We start from the raw sequence: 23,634 nt of genomic DNA, 5'->3' as shown, positions 1-23,634 counted from the left end.
ACGCAGGAGGCCTTGGGGAAGTGAGGACCTTGGTTCTCTTAGTTATACAAATATCATGACAGGTACTTCATTTTTTTCATTCTAAAACACTAGTTGGTAGAAATTGCCCCAAACCACTGGTCCAGGATCAGATTTCTCTCTACCTCCTAGTGGTCAAGGATGGGATTTGGGGCTGGTTAATCTGATCCTAGATTTGCAGGAGAAACTTCTATTTTAAGAAAAAAACGTGTGTTATGTTGCATCAACTTGGATAACTGATTGGATTATCCTACGTTTTTTTTTCTTCACCCAACGTTGAATTTAATTCCAATGATTTCACATTATTCGAAACTCTCACCCAAATGCAAATCAAAACAAAGACCTTGAAATGACATCTATGCCCAGTGGGATGCATCTGACCACCTGTCTACAACAGGACAACCCCACTGGTTACATGTCATTCCACTGGTCAGACACACACAGTGGTGTAAAGTACTTAAGTAAAAATACTTTAAAAAGTACTACTTAAGTCGTTTTTGGAGGTATCTGTACTTTACTGTTAATATTTTTGCAAACTTTACTTTACTACATTCTTAATTTTGGGGCTGCAATCCCGTTAACGGGATGGTATGACACCAGCCAGTGAAAGTGAAGGGCGCCAAATTCAAAACAACATAAATCTCATAATTACAATTCCTCAAACATACATGTATATGATACTGTTTTAAAGGTAATCTTGTTGTTAATCCCAACGCAGTGTCCGATTTCAAATATGTTTTTCAGTGAAAGCACCACAAACGATTATGTTAGGTCACCACCAAGCCAGAGAAAAAAAGACAGCCATTTTTCCAACCAAAGACAGGAGTCACAAAAAGCAGAGATATAAATTAATCCCTAACCTTTGATCTTCATTAGATGACACTCATAGGACTTCATGTTACACAATACATGTGTTGTTTGATAAAGTTCATATTTATATAAAAAAATCTGAGTTTACATTGGCGCATGACGTTCACTAGTTCCAAAAACATCCAGTGATTTTGCATAGCCACATCGATTCAACAGAAATACTCATCATAAATGTAGATGATAATAGAAGTTATACACATGGAATTACAGAAACTCTGCAACCGCTGTGTCAGATTTCAAAACTTTACGGAAAAAGCAAACCATGCAATCTGAGAGGGCGCTCAGAACAATAGTCAAATTAGCCGCCATGTTGGAGTCAACAGAAACCAGAAATTACATAAATATTCCCTTACCTTTGATTATCTTCATCAGAATGCACTCCCAGGAATCCCAAGTCCACAATAAATGCTTGATTTGTTCGATAATGTCCATTATTTATGTCCAATTAGCTACTTTTGTTAGCGCGTTTGATATCTTCGGACAAAAACTTCAAAAGGTTATATTACAGGTTGAAGAAACATTCCAAACTAAGTACAGAATCAATCATTAGGATGTTTTTATCAAAAATCTTCAATAAAGTTCCAACCGGAGAGTTCCTTTGTCTTGAGGAACGGAACGCAGGAAGATATCATGTGGTATGTGCATGACCGGGAAATGGCTCTCTGCCAGTAGTCTGACTCATTTCCCTCTTATTCAGTCCCATAACACAGTAGAAGCCTCATTCAAATGTTCATAGATGGTTGACATCTAGTGGAAGCCCTAGGACGTGAATCTTCATTCATATCCCAATGGGATTTCAATAGGGAATGGGTTGAAAATATACCAACCTCAGATTTCTCACTTCCTGTTTGGATTTCTTCAGGTTTTTGCCTGCCATATGAGTTCTGTTATACTCACCGACATCATTCAAACAGTTTTGGAAACTTGTGTTTTCTATCAAATACTACTAATAATATGCATATATTAGCAACAGACTGAGGAGCAGGCCGTTTACTCTGGACACCTTTCATCCAAGCTACTCAATAGTGCCCCTGCAGCCATAAGAAGTTAAAGACAATAATGTACTTTTGTATTCCATACATCTTCCCTGACACCCAAAAGTACTCGTTACATTTTGACAGGAAAAGGGTCCAATTCACACACTTATCAAGAGAACATCCCTGGTCATCCCTACTGCCTCTGATCTGGAGGACTCATTAAACACAAATGCTTCGTTTGTAAATTATGTCTGAGTGTTGGAGTGTACCCCTGACTAACCGTCAACAAAAAAAAAATGATGTTTGCATAATATAAGGAATTGGAAATGGTACATACTTTAACTTTTGATACTTAAGTACATTTGAGCAATTCAGTTTACTTTTGATACTTAAGTATAATTAAAACCAAATACTTTTAGACTTTCACTCAAGTAGTATTTTCCTGGGTGACTCACTTTTACTTGGGTCATTTGCTATTAACGTATCTTTAATTTTACTCAAGTATGATAATTGAGTACTTTTTCCACCCCTGCACGCACACACAAAATCAACCAAGGGCACATCCTGTAGCTTGGGTAGGAACATCAACCACATTGTCACTCCTAGGTTCAAACCTTAACCGATCCCTCCACTGTCCTTAGGCCCCTGTTGACTCCCCGTCATGATGACTGTCAAATAAAGGGCCAAAAGGAGGAGTGATCGGTTTGGGATTGAGCCTCAGCCCACTGGACAGACATTTCATTGATATGACGTGGAAACGTTAATTTAAAAAAAAAAAAGAATCACTCTCCCTGAAGCTAGGCTAGTGCGCAAAACCTGCAAATTCAGACAAACAAAAAGGTGTAATGGGTTCACACTCAAAAAACAACGTTGGCTCAACCAGTGTGCCAAGTGGGAAGGGTCATTGTCACATTACACTTGTAAAACCGTAGAAAATAAAGCCGAAATCACATTTGAAACGTATTGATTCGGTTCTCTTTGGCATGATGTGGGAATTCAAGATATTGAAGAATGATAAAAGACAGACTCATGTTATGATTTATTGAATATATTGGCTTGTGACAAGGGAGAAATTAGTTGCATACAAGTCAAGTCAAGCGCCAGTTAAGAGAACCCTGAATGGATAAATCAAGAAGCAATTTTGTATACTGTAATATTCAACATTATGCAAAAGTATTGAGTTATTGTCATCACTTCAAACACTTCCAAATGCATCCAATATCTGCAGATGTCTATGGCTATGTCCTGTGTGTATTTCTCTGTTCTACTCATGTTAAGACATGCAGTGTTCTGCTTCATAAATGATTACCCATAATATTTATAACAGGAATAAAATAGGAGTTGAAGATGGTGTACTTTTTCCCATAAGTTGGAGGTTTCCCAAACAAGCTAACATCTTAAGATAGAAAATAGTCAGGTATAAAATAATCTCCAAGTCCCCCAAATGGAGGAAATGAGTGTGTATTCTGTAGGTGTACTGTTGTCTGTTAGCACATTCATAAATACACCACAACATGGACGTGTAATGGGGTATACTGTTCACGCTTCCTTCGAGTTTGGTTTAGATCTTGTCTAGAACACTCCGATTCAGTAGATGACGCTATACGATGGCGCATCTACAGTACAATAATCAATACTTATATTATTTTCCTCTACTTATCTTCTTGATGGAAGACAAAATTACAAATGACTAAGGAAGATCTTCAAGGCTCCATTTTGCTGTACAGCAGCAGCAGTTCATGGAAAACATTATGCAACTTGCATTGGATAGAAAACTAAACAGTTCGGTCCACAGTTCGAGGTAGAAGGACACATCTCACTCAGGTCTGGCTAGTTCATTTACTCCAACAGGGAGACCTCGTGGAAGTATGCGCCGAGCATCTTGATGCCCTGGATGTAGTTTGTCCTGAAAGTAAAACAGACATATATTCATATACATTTACATAGATGTGTACATCACTGAATTAAACAAGACATACCATTGATCCAGTGTTTTCCACAACCACATGGACTAGCCAGCCAAATTGAAAATGTATTAAAAAGCTGTGTAATATAATTTAGCAATGCAAGTCATTACTCTATTCTTTAGAATTGCATTGTATTAATTGCATACATTTTTGTTTCTAAAGTATGTCATTGAGAAGCTTTGAAAAAAGGACACTGCCCCTTCAAAACAAACGTTCCAAACGAGACATCGAAATGGCTACAATAGGCTAGCCAAGAGGAACGGCAGCCAGCATATTGCTAGTATGTCCACTATTGAAGGTTTACTTTTGTAAATCACTTTCCTTGAAAGAAATAAGTTCAGCGAGAATGTTGATAGGGGCTTCTTTTGGCTCTGGACAGCTTGTGTGTGCTATGGGAATGCATCAACTCATGTACTGCTCCAGAAGTTGTGATTGCGGCAGCGTGGTGGTGCTTGATTGATCGGCCTATCATATTGCTCAAATACAAATAGCATGACATATACTCATGTAGTCTTCTAATGGTAGACTGCGACAGAGCAGGAAAATGTTGAACTGGAATTCAAAAATGCGCTGAAAAGTTACTGATGAGATCTACTGGACGGACATGGTTTTTACTGGACCCAAGCCAGAGTTAAAATGTGGAGCCCTGCACGCGATAGAAAATAAGTGAATGTGCCAGAAAACAATAGACTAAGTGGATTTTGACTCATCATTACCACGTTATACGGGCCTTGCAAATTCATGACCGTATAAAAAAATGTGACTGCAACCACAGTGTACACAACATACACACCCAGGTACCAAGAGGCGGGACAGACAGCAGACTCAAACCAGCAGTGTTGCCCTGTCATTCTTCACTTTGACAAGCACCGGTCTGATCGATAGATCACAAGAAGATACATATCTTTCATTGTAGAGGGATAAGGCTCGGCAGACATTGATTAGAGAATTAAAAAGTAGCCTAGTTAATTTGAGTGGAAAATGTATCTGGCTGAAAACGAGTCTGTAAATCATCTGAATAAGCCGACGATAGTGGAAAACACTGTAGATTACATGGAGATGCTAATAACAATAATATTTAGGTGGGTGCTTATATTTCACACATGTACAAGTGCGTATTTTAATGGGAAATGTGTTTTTGCATATTCCAAATCCCCCTGAGACACCCTCAGAAAGTAGGGTCATGGCCAGGAGAAATGTGGGTTAAGTGCCTTGCTCAAGGGCACGTTGGCAGATGTTTTACCTCGTTGGCTCTGGGATTTGAACTAGCAACCTTTCGGTTACTGGCTCAATGCTCTATATCAAATCAAAGTATTAGTATGTACATGTAGGTATGGTTAAAGTGACTATGCATATATGATGAACAGAGAGTAGCAGTAGCGTAAAAAGAGGGGTTGTCGGGTGGTGGGGACAATGCAAATAGTCCGGGTAACCATTTGGTTATCTGTTAAGGAGTCTTATGGCTTGGGGGTAACATAATTTTTTTTGTCCTATTCTTGGCACTCAGGTACCGCTTGCCATGCAGTAGTAGAGAAAACAGTCTATGACTGGGGTTGCTGGGGTCTTTGGCAATTTTTAGGGCCTTCCTCCGACACCGCCGGGGGTAGAGGTCCTTGATGGCAGGCAGCTTTGCCCCAGTGATGTACTGGGCCGTACGCACTACCCTCTGAAGTGCCTTGCGGTCGGAGGCCGAGCAATTGCCATACCAGGCAGTGATGCAACCGGTCAGGATGGCTAGGCTACCTAGTGCTTATAGTTCTGATACGTTGTTGAGGTTTATAGAAATGTGTTGACAATAGAGCAGTGTTCTTAAATACAGTTCCTGGGGGAATCACCAGGTGAGCAAGTTTGTGTTGCAGCCCAGCAGTGACACACCTGATTTAACTGAGTTAAGTGTTAGTTATGGCTCAGAGTCAAGTCCAGGACCTCAGCGTGTGGTGTATGCGTGTCAAATCTTGCACGTTGTCCCATGGTAAACATTCCAGACATAGAAAAAAATGCATTTGTGGAAGTCTACCTGTTGAATTTCTCGTTCTGGGAGTGTGCTCCGTCGTCAGACGAGCCCATGGGCAGCAGCATGACGTTGCGGCCGATGGCTTCCTGGAAGGTCAGGGTGGCTGGGATGCTGCAGCCTTCCCGCGTCAGGTCAGGCTCCACACCGAAAACTGTGGAAAAGAGGGAAAGACAGACATTATTGCTCAACATGTTATTATAAATATTTAAGTAAGACCAGTGTGTGTGAGAGAGAGAGAGAGAGAGAGTTTGCCTGTGTCCACACACCGGTCTTCATGGCCTTTCTACCAGCCATGTAATGGGGATGGTTAAAGTCGGACACCCAGGCTTCGGCCCCGTGTACACCTTGAGCTTGTTGGGACTCTAGTTCAGCAAACTTCTTATCCAGGTGGCCAGTAACGTTGATGGGAGAGATATATATATATATATTAAACATGTTTTGACCTTCATATTAAAGTCTCATTGAGATAAAATATTATATAAACAGTAATGAAAAGAAAATACACATTCAGATTGGGGCGGCAGGTAGCCTAGTGGATAGAGTGTTGGGCCAGTAACCCAAAGTTTGCTGAATCGAATACCTGAGCTGACAAGGTAAAAAAAAAAAAATCAGTAATTCTGCCCCTGAACAAGGCAGTTAACCCACTGTTCCTAGGCCATCGTTGAAAATAAGAATTTGTTCTTAACTGACTTGCCTACTAAATAAAAAATGTAAAAAAAATGGAATCGGGAATTTCTGTGTATGGCAAATGTGCTGAGCGATCAATGCTTTTTGAAGATGGTTCGATTATATTATATAAAAAAACAAAAAAACTACAATTTTTTTTCAAGATTAAATGAACTGTGGGTTGAATGCTAACAGAATAAAAAATATATATTTTTAAAAGTCCCATGATGGTAGTGAATGCCCGTTACTGCCTTAAGTCAAAGACTTACAGTTGAAGTTTATATAAACTTAGGTCGAAGTCATTAACTAATTTTTCAACCACTCCACATATATTTCTTGTTAAAAAAGTTTGGCAAGTCGGTTAGAACATCTACTTTGTGCATGACAAGTAATTTCGCCAACAATTGTTTACAGACAGATTACTTCACTGTGTCACAATTCCAGTCGGTCAGAACTTTACATACACTAAGTTGACTGTACCTTTAAACAGCTTGGAAAATTCCAGAAAATTATGTCATGGCTTTAGAAGCTTCTGATCGGCTAATTGACATAATTTGCGTCAATTGGAGGTGTACCTGTGGATGTATTTCAAGGCCACCTTCAAACTCAGTGCCTCGGAGACACCTGAAACCCCACCTCTTTAAGGAATACCTAGGATAGGATAAAGTAATCCTTCTCCCCCTTAAAAGATTTAGATGCACTATTGTAAAGTGGCTGTTCCACTGGATGTCATAAGGTGAATGCACCAATTTGTAAGTCGCTCTGGATAAGAGCGTCTGCTAAATGACTTAAATGTAAATGTAAATGTAGTGCCTCTTTGCTTGACATCATGGGAAAATCAAAAGAAATCAGCCAAGACCTCAGAATGTTTTTGTTGTTGACCTCCACAAGTCTGGTTCATCCTTGGGAGCAATTTCCAAACGCCTGAAGGTACCACATTCATCTGTACAAACAATAGTATGCAAGTATAAACACCATGGGATCATGCAGCCATCATACAGATCAGGTAGGAGATGCGTTCGGTCTTCTAGAGATGAACGTACTTTGGTGCGAAAAGTACAAATCAATCCCAGAACAGCAAAGGACCTTGTGAAGATGCTGGAGGAAACAGTTACAAAAGTATCTATATCCACAGTAAAACGAGCTCATCCAGGATGGCACATCAATACGAGCTGTGGAAAGAAGGTTTGCTGTGTCTGTCAGCGTATTGTCCAGAGCATGGAGGCGCTACCAGGAGACAGGCCAGTACATCAGGAGACGTGGAGGAGGCCGTAGGAGGGCAACAACCCAGCAGCAGGACCGCTACCTCTGCCTTTGTGCAAGGAGGGGCAGGAGGAGCACTGCCAGAGCCCTGCAAAATGACCTCAGGCATGCCACAAATGTGCATGTGTCTGCTCAAATGGTCAGAAACAGACTCCATGAGGGTGGTATGAGGGCCCGACGTCCACAGGTGAGGGTTGTGCTTACAGCCCAACACCGTGCAGGACGTTTGGCATTTGCCAGAGAACACCAAGATTGGCAAATTCGCCACTGGTGCCCTGTGCTCTTCACAGATGAAAGCAGGCGAGATGAGATCCTCAGACCCCTTGTGAGACCATATGCTGGTGCGGTTGGCCCTGGGTTCCTCCTTATGCAAGACAATGCTAGACCTCATGTGGCTAGAGTGTGTCAGCAGTTCCTGCAAGAGGAATGCATTGATGCTATGGACTGGCCCGCCCGTTCCCCAGACCTGATTCCAATCGAGCACATCTGGGACATCATGTCTTGCTCCATCCACCAACGCCACGTTGCACCACAGACTGTCCAGGAGTTGGCGGATGCTTTAGTCCAGGTCTGGGAGGAGATCCCTCAGGAGACCATCCGCCACCTCATCAGGAGCATGCCCAGGTGTTGTAGGGAGGTCATACAGGCACGGAGGCCACACACTACTGAGCCTCATTTTGACTTGTTTAAGGACATTACATCAAAGTTGGATCAGCCTGTAGTGTGGTTTTCCACTTTAATTTTGAGTGTGACTCCAAATCCAGACCTCCATGGGTTGATACATTTGATAATTTGTGTGATTTTGTTGTCAGCACATTCAACTATGTAATGAAAAAAGTATTCAATAAGAGTATTTCATTCATACAGATGAACAAGGGGCAGATTGACATGTGTTATTTTAGTGTTCCCTTTATTTTTTTGAGCAGTGTTTATATATATATTTTTTTATCTTACCTTTATAGGCAAGTCAGTTAAGAACAAATTCTTATTTTCAATGACAGCCGAGGAACAGTGGGTTAACTGCCTTGTTCAGGGGCAGATTGACAGATTTGTACCTTGTCAGCTCAGTGATTCGAACTTGCAACCTTTCAGCTGCTAGTCCAACGCTCGGACCACTAGGCTACCCTGCCGCCCCATTTTACAGACAGGTGATTGATTGCTGGACCATTGAGGAAAGCTTAAATTATGGGCAAGCCATGCCTTCATAGCTCTTTTACACCTTGCATACATTGTGTCCTGTAGCTTTCAAAGACAAGCAAAATTATTAAAAGGTGTGCCACACACACACAACTGCAGTCTGTTAGCAGATTTGATTTTTGATTCAGTAATCATACAGCATGATGTCATGTCGGAATGGTTTTTGATAAAAATAAAATAAAACAATGCGATAAGCCTATATTTCACAAGTAAAGAACCAACAGAAATCATGACACCTATAAGCTGATGCAAGGAGAAATGCAAATCAGAAACATACTTCCCCCCCAAAAAAGAGAACACTGAATCATCAAGTCCAAATCTCAATGTTGGCATGGATTTTGATATTTCAGCACTGTTCTCTTTTAGGTGCTTTGAAATAGCTGCTCTCACCATCTTTCTCCACCAGTGTGAAGGGCTCTGTGTCCCAACCGTCGCCGATTGCGGCTGGCTTAGACATCCAGGTGGCCGTAGATGCACACTGTCTTCTTGCCCGGGTCAGAGCCCAAGCAGACAAGGACGATGGGGGGCAAGGGGATCTCCTCTCCAGAGGGAAGCTGAAGGGGACAAATATAAACATGGGGTCCTTCTGTAGCTCAGTTGGTAGAGCATGGCGCTTGTAACGCCAGGGTAGTGGGTTCAATCCCCGGGACCACCCATACGTAGAATGTATGCACACATGACTGTAAGTCGCTTTGGATAAAAGCGTCTGCTAAATGGCATATATTACATATATTACATAAAAAGGGTTTCATTCTCAAAGGTGTAAAAATCCATATTTTCATCTTCTCCTTCATTGCACCGACATGAAAGAAATGACCAGGTAAAAGAAGGGAAGGAGACAGATGTTCAAGAACCAGTGATACAGCAACACCGTCAGGGTTGAAGGAGATGAAGGGGGTCTGAGTCCAGTCAGAGGATCGGCAGCAGTGTTCTTTCCTGGAAGCCTCTCATGCTCCACAGGGGTGAAGAGGACTAAGTGAGTAAAGACCCTAGGGTAAATGATTTACATCAATGAAAGTCAAGGGAGCAGTTGCATTTCATTTGATGGGCTGCAGTTTAATTCAAAATGTTAGTGCTGTGATAAAGTATTTGCCCCTTTATCCATTCTCTACTTTTGAATATTTTTGATAATGAATGTTAGATCTTCAACCAAAACCTAATATTGGATAAAGGAAACCTGAGTGAACAAATAACAATTACATACTTATTTCATTTATTTCATAAACAAAGTTATGCAACACCCACGCCCCTGTGTGAAAAAGTAATTGGCCCATTACACTCAATACCTGGTTGTGCCCCACCTTCAGCTGGAATGACGCCAACAAAACTCTTCCTGTAGTTGTTGATCAATCTCTCGTCGTTGTGGAGGAATTTTGTCCCACTCTTCCAAGCAGAACTGCTTTAACTCAGCGACATTTGTAGGTTTTCAAGCATGAACTGCTCGTTTCAAATCCTGCCACAACATCTCAATTGAGATTAGGTCTGGACATTGACTAGGCCATTCCAAAACTTTACATTTGTTGCATTTTAGCCATTTTCATGTTGACTTGATTGTCTTGTCTTGCTGCATGACACAGCTGCACTTCAGCTCACAGACAGATGGCCTGATATTCTCCTGTAGAATTATCTGATACAGAGAAGAATTCATGGTTCCTTCTATTAAGGCAAGTTGTTCAGGTCCTGAGGCAGCACAGCATCCCCAAACCATCACACTACCACCAGCATGCTTGACTGTTGGTATAAGGTTCTTATTTTGGAATGCAGTGTTTGGTTATCGCCAGGCATAATGGGACCCATGTCAGTGTTTGAAACAATCTATGCAGACAATATAGCTGGGAAACAAGTACTGATTGATACAAATGATAACGCCACATATTGAAAATACAAGTAAGACCAAGTAGCCCTAAAGTGCAACACTAATAGATAACAAATATCTATACAAAAACAAATCTCTTCATGCTTTCTGCTCATGTTTAATGTTGCTTAAAGCCTATCTATTCAAAGCTGTGCTTGTAGTGATGTGTCAAGATGCAGTCAGTGGTAGTGGCTGTTCTCCACACAGAATGTTGACTGTGGCACACAATTCATACCTAGACCATAACATATAATCTACCCCTTCCTGATTTAAGAACCAAGAAGAAAAATTCTTTAAAGGCCCACTGCAGTCAACAACTTTATTTTCCTGTGATTTTTATGTGTTTACACACTGAGGTTGGAATAATACTGTGAAAATGTGAAAATTATGATATTGCCATTTTCGTGTAAGAGCGGTTTGAAAAGACCGCCTGAAATTTCGTCCCGTTCTGGTGGGATGGAGATTTGACCTGCCAGGTGACATCACCACTACTTAATAGACCAATAAGAATGAGAGGGTTCCAAACCGCTCTGCCAACAACTTGTTTCCAGGTTTCTCCTCCCCAATCAGACCGCTTCCAGACAGTTTTAGCAAAATTCTTGCTTGAGAAATTGCTCTTTACTAAATATTCCATGTTTGTTTATTTTAATTGAAAACCATTACAGAAAGGTACTTAATTGTTACCCAGAAATGATTTGATATGGAGATAAAAACAGATGCATTGGACCTTGGGTTGGCTAAGTGCTTTGCTCAAGGTCAGGAGATAAGGCTACAGCTATCTCTTATTTCCAGACTTCTCGCTGCCTAGTGGTTAGAACATTGGGCAAGTAACCGAAAGGTTGCTGGATCGAATCCCTGTGCTGACAAGGTAAAAATCTGTCATTCTGCCCCTGAGCAAGGCAGTTAACCCACTGTTCCCCAAAATCAAATCAGTTCATATAGCCCTTTGTACATCATCTGATATCTGAAAGTGCTGTACAGAAACCCAGCCTAAAACCCCAAACAGCAAGCAATGCAGGTGTAGAAGCACAGTGGTTAGGAAAAACTCCCTAGAAAGGCCAAAACCTAAGAAGAAACCTAGAGAGGAACCAGGCTATGAGGGGCGGCCAGTCCTCTTCTGGCTGTGCCGGGTGGAGATTATAACAGAACATGGCCAAAATGTTCATAAATAACCAGCATGGTCAAATAATAATAATAATAATCACAGTAGTTGTCGAGCGTGCAGCAAGTCAGCACCTCCGGAGTAAATGTGAGTTGGCTTTTCATTGCCGATCATTAAAAGTATCTCTACCACTCCTGCTGTCTCTAAAGAGTTGAAAACAGCAGGTCTGGGAGAGGTAGCATGTCCGGTGAACAGGTCAGGAGGAGTGCCTTAATCAACATCCTGATGGTTGTCCAGGTCACTCTATGCATGAATTTCCACAACAATTTACAGGGGAGGCAGGTAGCCTAGTGGTTAGAGCTTTGGGCCAGTAACCGAAAACATGCTGAATCTAATTCCCAAGCTGAACAAGGCAGTTAACCCACTGTTCCATGTGTTCTTAATCTTGGAACCACCCATCCCGTATCCGGGATAATTGTCATCAGATACGCTAAATAGCATAGCGCAACGGTCAAATAATCTTACTAGAAAATATTAATATTCATGAAATCACAAGTGAAATATAGCGAAACACAGCTTAGCCTTTTGTTAATCACCCTGTCGTCTCAGATTTTGAAATTATGCTTTACAGCGAAAACAATACAAGCGCTTGGGTAAGTTTATCGCTATATAACAAAACATTACGTACACCTAGCGGCAGGTAACTTGGTCAAGAAAATCAGAAAAGCAATCAAATTAATCGTTTACCTTTGATGATCTTCAGATGTTTTCACTCACGAGACTCCCAGTTAGACTGCAAATGTTGCTTTTGTTCCATAAAATATATTTTTATATCCAAATACCTCCGTTAGTTTGATGCGTTATGCCCAGGAATCCACCGGAAAGTGGTCACGACAACACAGACAAAAATTCCAAAGTCTATCCATAATATCGACAGAAACATGGCAAACGTTTTTTATAATCAATCCTCAAGGTGTTTTTCAAATATCTATTCGATATTATAACAACCAGGACAGTTTCACTACGACCGGGAGGAAAAATGGCTGCCTCTCTGTTTTGCGCAAATATCACACTGAGAGCCAACAACTGACCACTTACGCAATGTGGACGTTTACACATTCTTACAAATAAAGGCCTGAAACTACATCTAAAGACTGTAGACACCTTAGGGAAGCCACAGAAAAAGGAATCTGGTTGATATCCCTGCCAATGGTCAATAGGGATGCATAGGAACATAGAGCTTTCAAAATAAGAGTCACTTCCTGATTGGATTTCTCAGGCTTTCACCTGCAATATCAGTTCTGTTATACTCAGACAATATTTTCACAGTTTCGGAAACTTGTGTTTTCTATCCTAAGCTGTCAATTATATGCATATTCTAGCATCTGGTCCTGAGAAATAGGCTGTTTACTTCGGGAACGTTATTTTTCCAAAGATAAATAGTGCCCCCTAGCATCAAGAGATTAACTGAATTGCCAAGTTAAAAGGTTCAATTTTTAAAAAAATGTAACTAATAGGACACATTCAGATCGGTATTTGTTTAGTGATGGGGGGGGAGGAAATTGTTACATATTGGGATATTTTTTGCACAAGTTGACTATACCTGCATCCAAATGCCAGTATTTTCCCTTCATAGCTGGTTCTCCATCTTTTTAAATATGGAGCAAATTTGTTTTTTAGCACCATGACTGATCAGAACTAGTTCTCGTGGCTCGCTCGTCCCTCTGCAGCAGACATATGGTGAGCAATATGCTTGGAACGTCAAATACCAATATAAATCACAGTATCGAATAGCAATACATATATAACCGTGAGAATCGCAATACATATCGTATTGACACCTAAGTATAGTTATAATATATTGTGAGGTCCCTGCTCTATACTTGTTCTTCAAGTGTATTAATAGGAAAACCCACAAGCACATGACTGTTATTGTGGCAAGGAAGTGAAGTCTTAGGCACTCAATCTAATCCAAATACCCTGGGGTCCTATTTTATGTGCTGGTGTTTGTTACCCAGCCTGGTCTAATAGACCAGATGAAGCATAACATATATGAATTGTAATTTGTAACATACACGAAATGGGTGATGGACATCCACAAATTAATACATACCATACAAAACGTAACATATCATACTATATAAAGTTCCGGATTTATGCACAGAATAACATGAAATGCTCTGAGACTAGGTTGAGCTACCATGTCAGTTCTTGCTACTCTTGTGACCTAAAAGGGTTGGAGAAGTGAAAGCAATAGCCTAGGCATGTCAGGCTAGGATTTTATCAAGTCCTTCTGAATCTGAGATGGAACAAAAGTCGCAGAAAATTGAGGTTGTGGTGGCAGCTACATTTGGGTGTGGGAGAACAGTTACAGGGTGTGTTAAGTGGTGATGTCCCATCCTTTCAGGTTGTTGGCATGAAGTAGGAATAAATAGTGGAGTAGGGTAGTGTTATTTTTAGTTTGTGAGTTGTGTTATGGTAGGGTATTTGTTTATTTATTCTTTCAAGCATAGTATAAGGGAGTTGTTCTCCAGTCTAGTAGGAGGCTGTAATGCAACATATTGGATGCCAACCACTGTTAAAAACTCATGAAAGAACAATTTGGGTAAACCTGAAAGAACTGTCCTGACAATGGTTAAGTGGTTTCTCTCATCAACACAAACTCGATGATGGAGCATCTATTATCTACATGGTGACATTCAACCATACGTGTCAACCAGAATATAGCAAAGAGGATTCAAAACAAGGAGATGAATTTAACGAACGTTAGAAACTCAGCTCCAGCCGATGCCAGCATCAGGAGTAAACTGGACACGACATTTAACGCTTTTTTCTTTATATAAACTAGTTCATTGCATCTGCCGTGGAGCCCAGTTTCATAATATTACCACCTGTTTGCCGTAATTTTAGTTATGGTGAAAAAAAAAGCCTTATTTTAGTGCATTTTTCACCCTGCCAGCTCCTATTGGTTCATTTGAGCACCAACTTGCCTTCTGAACAACGTTCTATTCCCAGCCCACTGTTGTCACAATGCCCGCTTCGCTATTGTTGGTAATAAGATATGTCCTCGTTAGACTTTTGCTTAACTCAAGTATCGTATTAACAAAGTTACAGCTAGTCTGTGAGCACGCCACTGTTCGCCTAGGTACACATTATGACCAATAGTGCTAATGATAGCTGGTTCATGGCCATTAAAAAAAATTCTGGTCATGGTTAACCATATTTACTTTCAGAAAAGGTGTAAACCTAAACAAAACGCATGTCCCTGTCCTTTTACAAGATGTAGCCGATTTAAACTGCCAGGAGATGTTTGGGTTTTGGACAATTTGATGTTTCTAAATAGCTGCTGGTTAATTTGATGTGGGTCAAACCCTAATTCGTGGGTAGGGTAGCCTAGAACACCTGTTGTAATGTTAGGAAATACCATTATAGTACAACAGCATTTTGATGATATGGGGGTAATCAAAAATAATTGCATAGGTTAACATGTTTAGTTATTTTATATGTATAATTGCAAGGCAGAACACCTGATAAACAAGCTTCATTTACATTTTTTAAATGTGGTTTGAACTGGGTGTGACCAAGTAACCTATGTGAAAGTCCAGCAAATGGCTGGGATAGGTGGGGCAGGTTTGAGACTGATCTCAGGAATTAATAAGAAAATTAGTTTCTCAGCTGCTTCACTGTCTTTATGTGAATTAACTTATTTGCTAAATATTTCCAATAGATGGCAGCATAAGACCACGAAGCATCAGTTATAGGCTTTGCAGCAATGTGATTGACATAAAATAGCATGCAACCAAAGACTGTCCCATGATTTTCTAAAATGGTCACTCACTACTTTACAGGTAACTATCTCTTATTAGGCCCGTGTTGCTTTTGGGAGAGAAGGAGAAAAAAACCCAGCCAAATAGACAGGTGGGCTAACAACCCTAGTAGACATGCATGATAAACAAACGTGCTTCTTTTAACAATAAAACTGGCCTTCTTTAGAGTAGTTGAGGATCTGGAGCATCAGCATTTGTGGATTCGATTACAGCCTCAAAATGTCCAGAGACAAAGAGCTTTTCTGAAACTCGTCAGTATTGTTCTGAGAAATTGCCAAGAAACTGAAGAGCTCATACAACGCTGTGTACTACTCCCTTCATAGAACAGCAAACTGTCTAACCAGAATAGAAAGAGTGGGAGGGCCCGGTCAACAAGTACATTAGTGTGTCTAGTTTGAGAGAGAGAGAGAGACACCTCAAGACAACTTCATTCAATATTACCTGCAAAAGTCTGAACGCCAACAGTGAGGCGACTCCGGGGTGCTGGCCTTCAAGGCAGAGTTCTTTTGCCCATCTTAATCTTTATTGGCCAGTTAGAGATATGGCTCTCTTTGCAACTCTGCCTAAAAGGCCAGCATCCCGCAGGCGCCTCTCCACCGACATTGAGACCCGTGTTGTACAGGTACTATTTAATGAAGCTGCCAGTTGAGGATATGTGAGGCTTCTGTTTTTGGCATTAATACATGTCACAGTTTGCAAATGTAAAATATTGAGTTTAAAGCCCCATACAAACACGGTCTCTTGGTTTAAGGCAGTAGCCTTCATTTCTCAGAACAAGAAGACTGGCGAGTTTGTGAAGAAAGGTCTTTGACATTGAGCCTGTAATCAAACCCACAAATGCTGACGCTCAACTAGTCTAAAGGCCAGTTTTAGTGAATCTTTAAATCAGAACAGTTTGCAATTGTTAGCACAGCTGAAAGGGTTTAATGATCAAGTAGCTGATCCAAGTTTAGCATTTAAAAAAACGCTAACGTGCCTCTAGATATTCTATAAATAAAAAAAAAAGCCATTTCCAGCAGTCATTTACAAAGTCTACACTGTATTTCAACGGACAAGTGCTTTGCTTTAAAAAACGTGGACAATTAAGTGACCCCAAACTTGCCACCCTGGCATCTTTTTCTGTCAATGCGATTTGGAAATGTGAAGCTGAAACAAATGAATTTCCACAGGCAAAACGGACTATTTCATAAAAATGTGCTTTGGTCTTCATCTAAGGCTAGCAGTGTGGTTAAATCAAGTCGCTTGAAGAAATGGGCAGGGTTTGTGACTGAGGTAACCTAAATCACCCCATTTGCAGGTTCACAAGCACCTCTGCCATATGCACAAATGTCCCAATGCTGAGGGAGTGAAAGTTATTACTTATGTAGGGGGGCTAATTAGTCAATGACCAAGCAAGGCTGCAGGCTCAAGCAAAGCGCTATCCCAACACTCATCCCAATATGTTTGGAGTTTGACAATATTCATACAAAATAATTGAAAGGTGTGCATAATTACGACACATGCGTGTCTGAGACTTCACACAAATTCTCCCAATTTTATATGTGTTCCAAGCTATAAACAAGTTACAAATTGGGGTGCATGAATTGCATCATCGAAGTCCAGTATTCCCAAGTTCATCGTTTAGTGATCACCGCGCCACTGAAAGTCAACTTCGGAATTGTCAGCAACACATGACAACGGCAATTTAGTAGGGTCTGGTTTTGGGACTCATCGTGAGCTTCTTGGTCCATTTGAAGTATTGTTTGTGTGCAGGTGTGACGCAACGTCACCAGGGGTGTCTTCCTTTAGACAAATAGCATCCCAAAACAAGCTTTTACTCAACCTGAAAAAAGTTAGAACCAGAATCGTCGATTGGACAAAGACAGGTTCGCCCCTCCTAGTGAATACACCCCTGAATGTCCAATAGATGGTTATTTGCTAATGTTATACATTGAGTAAATGGTTTGTTGCTAAACATTTCACAACTGTTTGCTAAGGTCTTTGTATAATGACTACACCCCAAGCCAGCAAGGGCTGTCAAAAGCTACTGAAGTTAAATGAACATGAGCTGACGGGAGGCACTGCCTTGGACAGGTCCTCGTTTCCCCAAAACATCTTAAGGCTAAATGTATTAGTATCCTATGGTTAATGTGAATTTAGTCTTAAGCTGCTTTCAGGAAACCGTATCCAGAGAGTCACTAAGCACAGAAAACCCAGACCGGGAATGATTAGCATTGTTGACAGTGCCTTGGTATAATGTCCTTGAAAACAGACAAATCCCTCAAGGCTGCGTCAAAATGCACACAGAAGTCTGTCACCAAACAGCCAAGTCAACACAAGACATACATTTGTGATGACACCTGCCATATGCACAATTTTACCAAAGCTGAATGACAAGGGTGTAGAGGCTACAGTAATTAGTTACGTGGCCCAAGTCAGGTACGCTGCAGAGCAAACCAGTATACCAGAAACTGTTAGTGTACAATTTCACAAAATAGGTTAAAAAGCAGACCTAAGTCTCATTACAATAAATACAACTCAGTTAAATAGGCAAGATTTAAAAAAATATTTAATATGCATTAGTCAAATTACCACATTTCTTTAGCATGTTCAAGCATCAGATGTGTCACCCTGTAGATTGTCAGACCTGGAAAAACAAAAACAGGCGTGAAAGCTAGAAGTGCTCCTATTTAATTAAGCAAGTTACTTTCAAATCTGGGAACAAAAGATATGCAAGACTCACCTTTTATTTAAAGCAGCACTCTTCTCAGTTATTTTATCTAGAGCACATGTAGTAGATCTGGTGGGGAGAAATTAAGTGAGATTAAATTCTAACTAAACAATTAATGTGACAAAATGTAAAGAAATGAAGGCCAACTACAGTTCACTTTTCTGGTACATCAGTCACAATACACCAATCCAGGGAATCAAGATGCAAGTCCCCAGTCTTCCTCACCTCCTAATTCCATCAAAACAGCGCTCTTCACACGTTTTTTCTGTGGGCATACACACTTCAGTAGAGCACATGAAGTAGATCTGTTGAGGAGGAATGAAGTGAGATTCAATACCAACTAAACATGTTTGACTTTGTGCAGCTCAAAAATATAAAAGTTGCACACAATAGAAAGAGCTTTTTGAAAGCCTCATTCACCAATCAAGGTGTGAATCCCAGTCCACATTCTGCTTCCTCACCTCCTCATCCAGATACTTGTTGGTCTGTTGATCCATGAACTGGAATGCTTGGACCATGAAGCGACGCTGGTGGCGGTTCTGGGGCAGGTTGCTGAATTTAAGGATGGAGACATTGGGGTCCTGAGGGTTGGCACACCTAGAAGTGAGAAATTGATAGAGAACTCAATGACAACTTCCTCTTGGCAGCGCAAGGCCCTCAAACTAGAAGGCTCTGGAACTCATAGGGTAAGAGTTGAATACCCTTGGTATAAGGAGTTGTCACAAAATGGCTGTCATGCTTTGGCTACGGAAAGGGCAAAGTTTAGACACAAAGGGATCCTTTAGGATTTTGGCAATGAGGCCCTTTATCTACTTTTGATAGAGATGAACTTATATAACATTTGTCTGCCCCTATAGCCAATATGAAGGAAGTGATTGATAGTGTCATTAGCCAAAGCTAGCAGATACCTAGTCTTCATTGTGCCAAATCTGGTTAGAAAATTCTGCATACAAAAACTGCATACAGACAAACGGAGCCACAAATTGGCCCGACTCTGGGTAAGTACATAAAGGGACTCATTGCCAAAATTAAGAGAACATTGGAGTCCATCCATCTCAGCCTCTAATAAAAGCCAATGGCTGTTCAAGAGCAAGGTTGCCCACCAATATGTAATCTACAGTACGTTAGGCAAATCAGTCACACAAAGTCATTGCAGTGCTTACCCTTCGTGAATGAGCACCAGAACGTTCTTAGCAGAGCGGGGATAAGCCAGACAGTAGTTGACCAAAAGCGTCGCCTCTGGATTTGGAGAAGTCAGACGAACTTCTAGATACACAAGTTTACCCAGGAAGAGACGCAGGGGCTGATGGTGCCGTTTGAGGTACTTGGTATAGGTTTTGTCTGGTGGCGTAGGTAAAAGAGCAATTTAAGCATTGGGCTTGTCAGCAATATAAAGTATCCGCAACAAATGGGACAGTAACCATTATGTTCTGGCCATTGCGTGTTTACATGTCAGCCAGATACCTTCAGCAATCCTGAGTTCGACACCAAACAGTCCCTTGGATGTCACCTTTGAAGGGAATGTTACACTGGGGCTTTTCACCATGTAGCCCACACTTGCCACTGTTGGCACGGTACCCAGCGTTTTAGGGTAGCGGCACTCAACCATGACTCTAGAGACGAACATAAGGGGGGACTAGTCAATCTCAGCAGGTGCATTTAATGATTCCTCAATTAGTGAGATTAAATTACATTCTGAAAGTGCCAAGTACTCGTGGCATTTGCAACAGCAATGTTTGATGTTATACACTTCGAGCTTCTTAACTGGTGAATCAGCTCAATATATAGGAACACTAGGACAGAGCAAAGACAGAAATCTAGAAGGTGTAGACAGAGATGTTCATTAAACACCAAACTGAAGAACCTGTCCAATAAGCAATGCCCATTTTGTTTGTTGCAAAATGTGACATCTGAATTACCTGCGGGGTTGTCTCTGGATATTACGCCATACTTCAGGTTAAGGGTTCGAACGGCCGTCTGTACCTCTGCTGTGTAGATCACGGTATTGCCAATTTCCTAATTAAGATCAAAACAAAAAGTAATTGTGTGGATCAACAAGAACCGCACCAGGAGGATTCCAGAAGCCGTAATATTCTTGTCCACTTACATATGAGCGAGTTCCACATTCAGTGACTGAGAACTTGAAGACGACAAACTTATCAGTGACAATGACCGGGCCACAGCGAGACTTCCCAGCAACCACAGGTTTGGTGGGAGTCACAGGGAAAGTAGTGAGGTTATGGTGAACGGCAAAGATAAACTGATGGTCTGCAGTGCACTCTGGGGAGGGAGAGCGGTACACATCAGTCCTCACTATTCAAAGCCAAACATCATCTTGCCCCGTGAAAGAGTATTTACCATCCATCGGGTAGAAGCAGGCGGAAGTTGCCGAATCCACACAGCAACCCATCACCAAACACTGGGAAGACGAGATTCCAGTGAAACCACAAGCCAAGTGCTGGTTCTGGGGAATACTGCAGCCTGAAATACAAAAAAAACATTGGAAGTAAGGATCAGTAGCCAATGAAATATACTTCAGAAAAAAAAGTTACATGTAGTGTCAGTCCCATGTTTCATGAGCTGAAAGCACACACACAATTGTTCCATTTGTGAAGAAAGCTAATTCTGTGCACAATTGTGTTTACATCCCTGTTAGTCATTATTTATCATTTGCCAAGATATTTCATCCACCTGAGGCACAGCAAGAAGTTTATTGGGTTGTGCCGTGGCAGAGATCTTTGTAGCCTATACTCGGCCTTGTCTCAGGATGGTAAGTTGGTGGTTGAAGATATCCCTCGTGGTGTGGGGGCTGTGCTTTGGCAAAGTGGGTAGGGTTATATCCTTCCAGTTTGGCCCTGTCCGGGGTGTCATCGAATGGGGCCAGTGTCTCCTGACCCCTCCTGTCTCAGCCTCCAGTATTTATGCTGCAGTAGTGTGTGTCGGGGGCTAGGGTCAGTTTGCTATATCTGGAGTACTTCTCCTGTCCTATCCAGTGTCCTGTGTGAATGTAAGTATGCTCTCTTTCTCAGGACCCGAGTCCTAGGACCATGCCTCAGGTCATCCTGACGTGACTCTTGCTGTCCCCAGTCCACCTGGCCGTGCTGCTGCTCCAGTTGCAACTGTTCTGCCTGTGATTATTATTTGACCATGCTGGTCATTTATGAACATCTTGGCCATGTTCTGTTATAATCTCCACCCGGCACAGCCAGAAGAGGACTAGCCACCCCACATAGCCTGGCTACTCTCTAGGTTTTGGCCATTCCAGGGAATTTTTCCTAGCCACTGTGCTGCTACACCTGTACTGCTTGCTGCTTGGGGACTTAGGCTGGGTTTCTGTACAGCACTTTGATATATCAGATGATGTACGAAGGGCTATATAAATACATTTGATTTATTAAATAGCATGATCGATATACAGGTGCACCTTGTGCTGGGTACAAAAAAATGTGCAGTTCTGTCACAACACAATGCCACAGCTGTCTCATGTTCAGGGAGCATGCAATTGGCATGCTGACTGCAGAAATGTTCATTACTCTATCATAAGCCACCTCAATTTTAAAGAATTAGGCAGTGTGCAAACCAGCCTCACAACTGCAGACCAGGTTTAACCATGCCAGCCCAGGACCTCCACATCCAGCTTCTTTACCTGTGGGATCGTATGAGACCAGCCACCCAGACAGCTGATGAAAGTAAGGAGTATTTGTAAAAAGCCCTGGTGGGTAAAAACCTTCCTCAGAGTCACTGGAGAGGCAGGCTCAGCCAGTGGGCCTATACCCTCCCATTGGCTGTGCCCCTGTCCAGTCACGTGCAATCCATAGACTAGGTAGGACCTAAAGTACATCAATTTCAATTGACTGATCACCATATGAACTGTAACTCAGTAAAGTCGGTGCATTTGTTTGTTCACTAATAGCTATAAACTCAATGACCAGTGGATAGAAGTCCATCTGAGCACTGGAGTAGATACCAGTTTCAATAGCACCTCTGAACTGGTCAAAATGACCAGGTCTCCAAAAAGCATATCAAGAACAAGTTAATTAGAATGTTCTTAGGAGCATTGTTAAAAATGTCACAAAATGCTCCTTTACCGACTGCCTCAGACCACAATAACAGCATATATTGATGCTTATCCAAAGAAATACAATAAACATTTCATGAGACTCACCAGGATATTTGGTGGTATTTTGAGCGCTGGGATTGCGAGGGGTGGGATTAAGACACTTTGAAGGAGGCCCACCACGGGCATTGCGAAGACCATTAGAGAGGGGCAGGTGGTCGGTTGAGGACAACGAGGATTTGGGGCTAGCCGCACAGGACACTGTAGAAACATTCATTATGCCAGCTTCATTGACATACAACACCATCAAGGTGTACCGCCCAGCCTGCAGTCAGTGTGGCAAAAAATGTACAAGCATTCCAATGACACATTTACACCATTTAAATGTATAATTTAAAATTGGAAAGGCAAAAACCCTACTTGACGACTAATGAGGCAGCCTGAAAAGCGGACAGTTAAGGCGTTCTGATATTGTCCTCGATTTAAGGAGTATCCACACGATTCCGGGGCGTCAAGAACAGAGAGCATACTGTTGGGTCCTGTAGGGACATTTAAAAAGTGAGCAAAGTAGCCAAATTGCATTTGATGATCTTTAAACCTATAAATAACTTACCCAAAATCTTGACTTCACTCATTGGACCAGCTGGCAGTGTTACTTTAAACTCATCCTCACCGCACAGAACCGCTAAACTGACTGGGGCAGCTTCGGTAACGGATACCCACTTTTTTGCATCTGATACCTCCTCGAATTGCACCTGGAATCCACGGTCGGCGTTAAGATCGACATTGGCGGGGTCTCCAAGTTGCACTACTGCCTTGTCTTTGGTATAATTCTCCTCTGTGTCAAGGTTGTGGTGGGCAAAGGTTGCCTCTTCGGAAACGCGCTCCCATCCCGCTGCAGGCAATGCAAAGCAAAGCCAAACCGGGAAAAAAAGCAGTGCGCTCCTTTGCCAAGTCATGGTTTCATACAATGCCTCACCGAATGCTGAAAAAACGGTATGACAGCTGAGGTATCTCCTAGGTATATATAGGAAGTATTTGAAATTGGCTGCACCTTTCTACCAATTGGAACAACGTTACTCTCCATCAAAACATACGTTCTCACAAGGTA

At 41.6% G+C, this 23,634-nt stretch overlaps 2 protein-coding genes across 2 annotated transcripts; both read right to left on the bottom strand.

The window, feature by feature from the left end:
• Window positions 1-2,907: 2,907 nt before the first annotated feature.
• On the bottom strand, window positions 2,908-9,549 carry LOC118370574 (cytosolic non-specific dipeptidase-like). The gene is made up of 3 exons (XM_035755624.2): window positions 9,363-9,549; window positions 5,850-5,997; window positions 2,908-3,771 (listed from the first exon to the last, which is right to left on the bottom strand). Exons 1-3 carry the CDS (start codon window positions 9,547-9,549, stop codon window positions 3,705-3,707), a joined length of 402 nt encoding a protein of 133 aa, XP_035611517.2. The 3' UTR covers window positions 2,908-3,704.
• An 8,796-nt stretch (window positions 9,550-18,345) lies between these two features.
• On the bottom strand, window positions 18,346-23,542 carry LOC127909056 (zona pellucida sperm-binding protein 4-like). The gene is made up of 12 exons (XM_052468935.1): window positions 23,137-23,542; window positions 22,944-23,062; window positions 22,632-22,848; window positions 20,825-20,947; window positions 20,574-20,746; window positions 20,386-20,482; window positions 19,931-20,077; window positions 19,630-19,807; window positions 18,928-19,063; window positions 18,692-18,771; window positions 18,479-18,535; window positions 18,346-18,382 (listed from the first exon to the last, which is right to left on the bottom strand). The coding sequence occupies exons 1-12, from the start codon at window positions 23,480-23,482 to the stop codon at window positions 18,346-18,348; spliced, it is 1,710 nt and encodes a 569-aa protein (XP_052324895.1). The 5' UTR covers window positions 23,483-23,542.
• Window positions 23,543-23,634: the final 92 nt, after the last annotated feature.

Source organism: Oncorhynchus keta, chromosome 19, assembly GCF_023373465.1.
Source record: "Oncorhynchus keta strain PuntledgeMale-10-30-2019 chromosome 19, Oket_V2, whole genome shotgun sequence".
NCBI lineage: Eukaryota > Metazoa > Chordata > Actinopteri > Salmoniformes > Salmonidae > Oncorhynchus > Oncorhynchus keta.
This window is presented reverse-complemented; position numbering and strand designations above follow the sequence as displayed.